This window comes from Copadichromis virginalis, linkage group LG8, assembly GCF_057382275.1.
Source record: "Copadichromis virginalis isolate Kocher_CV1m ecotype Utaka linkage group LG8, C_Virginalis_male_GT1.1, whole genome shotgun sequence".
NCBI classification, from domain to species: Eukaryota; Metazoa; Chordata; class Actinopteri; order Cichliformes; family Cichlidae; genus Copadichromis; species Copadichromis virginalis.
The window spans coordinates 28,991,304-28,997,249 of record NC_140625.1 but is presented as its reverse complement, the minus strand read 5'-3'; the positions used below and the strand labels follow the sequence as shown (position 1 = coordinate 28,997,249).

At 41.7% G+C, this 5,946-nt stretch overlaps 1 protein-coding gene across 1 annotated transcript; it reads left to right on the top strand.

Moving 5' to 3' along the window:
* Nucleotides 1-702: 702 nt before the first annotated feature.
* LOC146703668 (galanin receptor 2a) lies at nt 703-5,946 on the top strand. Its single transcript, XM_085466999.1, has 2 exons — nt 703-1,052; nt 5,182-5,946. Exons 1-2 carry the CDS (start codon nt 712-714, stop codon nt 5,816-5,818), a joined length of 978 nt encoding a protein of 325 aa, XP_085323125.1. The 5' UTR covers nt 703-711; the 3' UTR covers nt 5,819-5,946.

The following is a 5,946-nucleotide window of genomic DNA, read 5'->3' as shown; positions in this document are numbered from 1 at the left end:
AGAGCGCAGTCCTAGGAACATCTAAGATACTGCGCAGGACCCTCAAGCTCCCAGGCCTCTGGTAGAGGACCTGATCTTGAAGGACAGACCGTCTGCAGGGGTGAGAGGGGAATTAGAAAAAAAAATCTTATATATTTATATATTCCCCATTAACGCCACTGCTTTGACAGACAAGCACAAACAGAATACTGAGAAGGGAAATTCAAACAAAACTTCAAACAGAACAAACACGACTGATAGAAATACGTAAACTTCACTGCAGTGTTTCAGAATTCCCACAGGGGGGCGTGCTGGTCGAATGGTAACAACGCGGAGGTTTTACAGGATCAACAGGTGACCGATCATGTACAATATTCCAGCAGAAGCAGTGAAAGTATCTCCGGCTGTTCACTCAGGTGTCAGGAAACCAAATCAGACTTTTGCTCACTGGCTGAATGCGTTTCTTTGTAAAACTCACTGAATTCTCGTGGCTTCTGTTTCTGTGTTGACCCTGTCACACCTGGACAGGTCCCACCTTTCTTCCTCGGTGGTGTGAAAGTGGCGTCACTCGGGGTTTGGTAAATGTTTGGGATGCTGAGAGCCCCTCACCCTGGAGCGGGGTTCTGTGTTGCGTCTGTTTCCTGCTGGAGACGTTTGCGCGCAGAGCAGGCGCGCGATCCTCCACGAGCCTCGCCTTTAACGTTGCTGGACGCACGCGTAACAGTGTGAACGATGAATGACTCTGTGTCCAATTTCTCCACTTGGAAAGCGGAGTCTGCGCTCGTTTGCGTGGGATTCGCCGTCATCTTCCTGCTCGGCACGGTGGGGAACTCTCTGGTGCTCGCGGTCCTGTTTCGCAGCGGGCAGATGAACACCAAAACCACCAACCTGTTCATCCTCAACCTGGCCATCGCGGATCTGTGCTTCATCGTGTTCTGCGTGCCCTTCCAGGCCACTATCTACACTCTGGATGAGTGGGTGTTCGGACCTGCAGTCTGCAAAGTGGTGCACTTCATCATCTTCCTCACCATGTACGCGAGCATCTTCACCCTGACAGCCGTGTCCCTGGACAGGTGCGCGATCTCTGCAGTTTATGAGAGTTGCTCTGGCCTGTTAGCCGCTTCTGTAGCGTGTCTACTTTCAGATTACTGAAACAAAACCTAAAACACCTAAAGAACTTAACTATTATTCTTTATGTCTTTTTTATATAAAACCTCAGACAGCTTCAACCCGTCGGGCTAGGTTTCCTTTGAGCATGAGGGTGACCATTAAGTCACAATGTCCCGATTTCTAGTGGATTTCGTGCATTTTCTTTATCAATTTAAGATGAAAAATGTCTTTTATATAAATGGAAATAGACAAATTAGGCAACAGGTGATACTTCAGCAATTAATGGAATCTAATCGAGAGCAGCTCAGAGGATTCAGTTCTACTTTTAGATCGTTATTCTCTAAACATTCTCACACAGACATGATTTGTTCTTCCATCTTTGTTGTGTTTGCGTTATTATCAGAGGTGGGACCAAGTCATTGTTTTGCAAGTCTCAAGTAAGTCTCAAGTCTTTATCCTCAAGTCTCAAGTCAAGTCTCAAGTAATGTCAGGCAAGTCAGAGTCGAGTCTCAAGTCACTGGTGTAAAAGTCCGAGTCAAGTCACAAGTCTGAAACTTTGAATTTCAAGTCCTTTCGAGTCTTTAAAAAAAAAAAACAACGAAAAAAGAATGTTGCAGTTATGCTAAATGTAAATATTAGACCATGTAATTTTAAAATCTGTGTTTTTCTCAACACATGACAAAATAGTGAACTTAGAAAATATACACAAATTGTGAAATTGCACCTCTTTAAAATGCAGCTCAATTAAACCTAGCTCCAAGAATAATTTTCACCGACAGTTCTGAGATAAGCTGCATGTTATTCTTGGATGCGGTTGTAGGACCGGCTTTAAAACCGCATGACAAAAATATCATACACATTAAAAAAAACTGTATCACCAACGTAGCCTGGACAACATTTGCTAGTTAAATGAAGTCAGCTATCTCATCGTAGCATATTTATATGCATATTTATAATCATACGGTTCTTGGAGTGAGTGCATACACTCATGAAGTTTAGTAACTTCAGGTCACTGCAACAAGTCCAGGTACAGTTTACCGACGGATGGGTGCAGGACCTTGAAATGCACCGTGTAGAAAGTAAAGACCATCGTACGTATCATAAGTTTACCAGTCTCACAAATTGTCGTCATAAATACACATTCGTTAACCGTTTATTAATAGGACCTTTGAGCTCAACGGTAGTTAATTAGTAGTGGAAATAATTTCTGGTAGCATCACAGAAATGTAGCAGTGACAATAATATTGTATGCTGTAATCGCACTGGGCAATTAGTGATACAAAACAACTGTTTTATCCTGTGAATAAAAGTATGTGTTTTTGTCAATGTACCATAATAACAGAAGCGAAACGCAATATTGTGTCAGGACAATTCACTATTTATGCACAATAAATAAAGGAGCATAGCGCGACCATTTCTGTTCAGCGCCAGACTTGCTTGTAACCTATATCACCAGTTATGTTATGAAAGTGAGGTATTAACTACAACAGCAGACTGACCTTTGTGTAAATGCTTGGAGCAGACTAACCTGTGAGCTGGAGTGTTCTGGGACGTTATATTTGACCTTTGAATGGCTGCAATCCAGTCGTGTCTTTGTTACTTCGGAAACATGGCTCGAACAATTTCTCTTCAACGAGGTAATCCGATAACAACCGATCTCTTTACCCGTCGGCTTCCCGTGGCTGTCATGCGACCGGCTATTGCAGTTAATAATACAACGGCTTCTTGCCATTTTTGTGTTTCTTTTTATCGCTGTGTGACTGATTTTAATTGAAAGCCTGCGTGCGCTAGTACCGCTTGCCACGAGTTCCCAGAATCCTTTGCGGTTCTACCCGTGAATGACGTCACATTTTCAATCTCTATATAATATGCATGTTAAATTTTGTATTTGGGGTAAAATATCAAGTCTTTTCAAGTAAACCGGTTCAAGTCCAATTCAAGTCCCAAGTCATTGGTGTAAAAGTCCAAGTCAAGTCACAAGTCTTAGAACATTTTTTCAAGTCAAGTCTAAAGTCATAAAATTAATGACTCGAGTCTGACTCGAGTCCAAGTCATGTGACTCGAGTCCACACCTCTGGTTATTATAGGTTTCAGCCCTGGAGTGTAATGGTTACACTGTTCTGTCTGATATCAGATCAGTTTTAAAAGACGGAACTGATCTGATATCAGATTGAGATGGAGATGAAAAACCATCTTAAATCCTCAAGTCAACAAAAAAACAGCACGTCTGCGCATGTTTTAAACTTTCTGATATTAAGACGGTGTTGAGGCAAACTTTCAATAATTGTTTCAAAAACTGTGGGTCACAATATTTTTAATTCTCATGCAGGAAAAAATCAAGGAGGTTCTCATTTCTTCTGAAATTCTCAGAAATCTGGTCAGAATAGAGCCTAGATGTTCCCAAGGTTACTGTAATTAACTGAAACTGAAGTAAAAAATAAAAATAAAAACTCGACTCTTAAAAAATGTAAACCAACTGAAAAGATTTGACTCTGGATGTCAGCAAGACTGTGAGTCAACATCTTTACAAAGTTCTGTTTTTATTGTAAGGCTTGTACTGGTTTCCTCTGATCTATGCCATCCGTACAATAATAATCAAAAAAGACCAAAACAAACATGAAACTCATAAGAACTCAACTAAAATTAAGCATTTTCAACCAATAGAAATTAAACTGAAACAAACAAATCTGCTCTGGAAACTAAATGAAAAAAAAGTCAAAATGAACTAATAATAATAAATAAAAAAAGAAAAATACAAAACTCTGTCCCAAAAAGGAGCCTGCCATGTTTCTAGTGTAGAGTACTTAAGTTTTATGAATTTAATATACTACACAGTGGAAAAGAACTCTGCTAGACAAATTTTATAACAAATCATTTTGATTTTTTAACAAGGCAAAGATGTGTTTATGTCACACCCCTTACAGCAAGTTTTATTAACATTTGTATTACAAATCCGAACATGAGCAGCGACCCGGACTCTTTAATCACTGCAGGAGCCTCAGACTGGACACTAAAATTAAAAGAAAAAAACATTTTTTGTCTCAGAAACATCCATAACCTTTGCACGGCGCTCTATACATCCGCCTACAAAGCACGAAAAGTTTACTTACACTCGTCTTATCATATTAATTTGAGTCTGCACAACATCTGAGGATTACAAATGAAGGGAAATAAAAACTCTGAGCCAAGAAATTGAGTTAGAGTGTGCAGGGAACCAGGGGAGAGCTGATAATGATGACATTTGTCTTCATAAATTTCAGGTAGCACAAACATACAAGCAGCAAGATTTGGTTTATTTCTGTGTTCTGCACTTTGTATGAAGGTAACTGATGGATTAAAAAGTCTTTGTGTCATTATTTTTACAGGCAGCACAGTGTTCCACATGTGGCAGATATGACATAAATTACATCTTCTAGCTTTAATTATCTGGCAAGATCAGAGCCGGGCGAGGTCAAGTTCCAAAAATCAGTGTGCTCAGTGGTCATATTTAGAGTTTCTCTTTTAATAAAGATGTTTCTTAGTGAGTGATGATTATGTAGCTTTGCTAAGTGTTTGAACTGTAGGCCAACCTGGTTAACGTTAGAGGCAACATGTGGTTAACATCTGGCGTAGTTTAGACTCACATCTGGTGCCAGAACCGAAACCCAGCATAGAGCCAGCTGTGGTCACACAGCAAGCTGAAGCGTCAAAGAACTGCAGTTCCTATTACGGCCACTTGAGGGTGGCTTGTTTCTGCGAGTATCAAAGTCCCTAAAAACACAATTCAACTCAAACTTTAAAGACCTTTGAACAGCCTCGAGAACTGTTGTTTAAGAGCACTTTAAAAAAGACAAGTCTGGATCCTTGGAAGCAAAATATATTTTTAAAAAACAGTTAAATTGTATAAAGGCTTTGGCTGTTTTGATGATGTTAATGGTCGATTTTTAATGCCGTTATCAGATATGGCTCTATGATTATCATTGTATAATACAGACAGGGCTGATCATATATTTATTTATGTTGGTTAGCTTTACTGTTTCTGCTCCATCTTTATTTTTTGAGATTTCATCTTTTTCCAACGTCTTCATCACGTGTCTTCCTCTGCTCCTACAGGTATTTAGCCATTTGCTACCCGCTCCGCTCCCGAGAGATGAGGACGCCAAAGAACGCACTCACCTCCATCGGCCTCCTCTGGGCCCTGGCCTTGGTTTTCTCTGGACCGTATCTCAGCTACTTCTCACAGATGGACCTGGCTGGCACTGTTGTGTGCATTCCTACATGGGAGTCCAAACCTCGCATCATAATGGATATGTGCACGTTTGTCTTCGGCTACCTCGTTCCCGTGCTGGTGCTCGGCCTCACCTACGCCCGCACCATCCGATACCTGTGGACCAGCGTGGGCCCCTTGAAGGACATGTCCGAGTCGAGGCGGGCCAAGTGGAAAGTCTCCAAGATGATCATCATAGTCGCTGCTCTCTTCTGCCTTTGCTGGCTTCCCCATCACCTGGTAATCCTCTGCATGTGGGTGGGCCGATTCCCGCTCAACTACACCACCTATGTCCTCCGCATCCTCTCACACTTTGTGGCCTACGCCAACTCCTGTCTCAACCCCATCGTCTACGCCCTCGTGTCAAAGCATTTCCGCAAAGGCTTCAGGAAGGTGTTCAGCTGCTCGCTGAAGAGGAGGGAGGTGAATAAGGTGCATGTTCAGGCAGTGAACATGGTCAGCAGCATCGATGTGTCCAATTAAAGGTAACAGCCTCAGAGGAAGAGCCAGCCATCTACCACATGCTGAGTTCTAAACTAACAACGCTGATCACAGAAGATCAAGGTCTTCACAACAGTCTCCCGACCTCCAGGACATTTTTAGCCATCAAA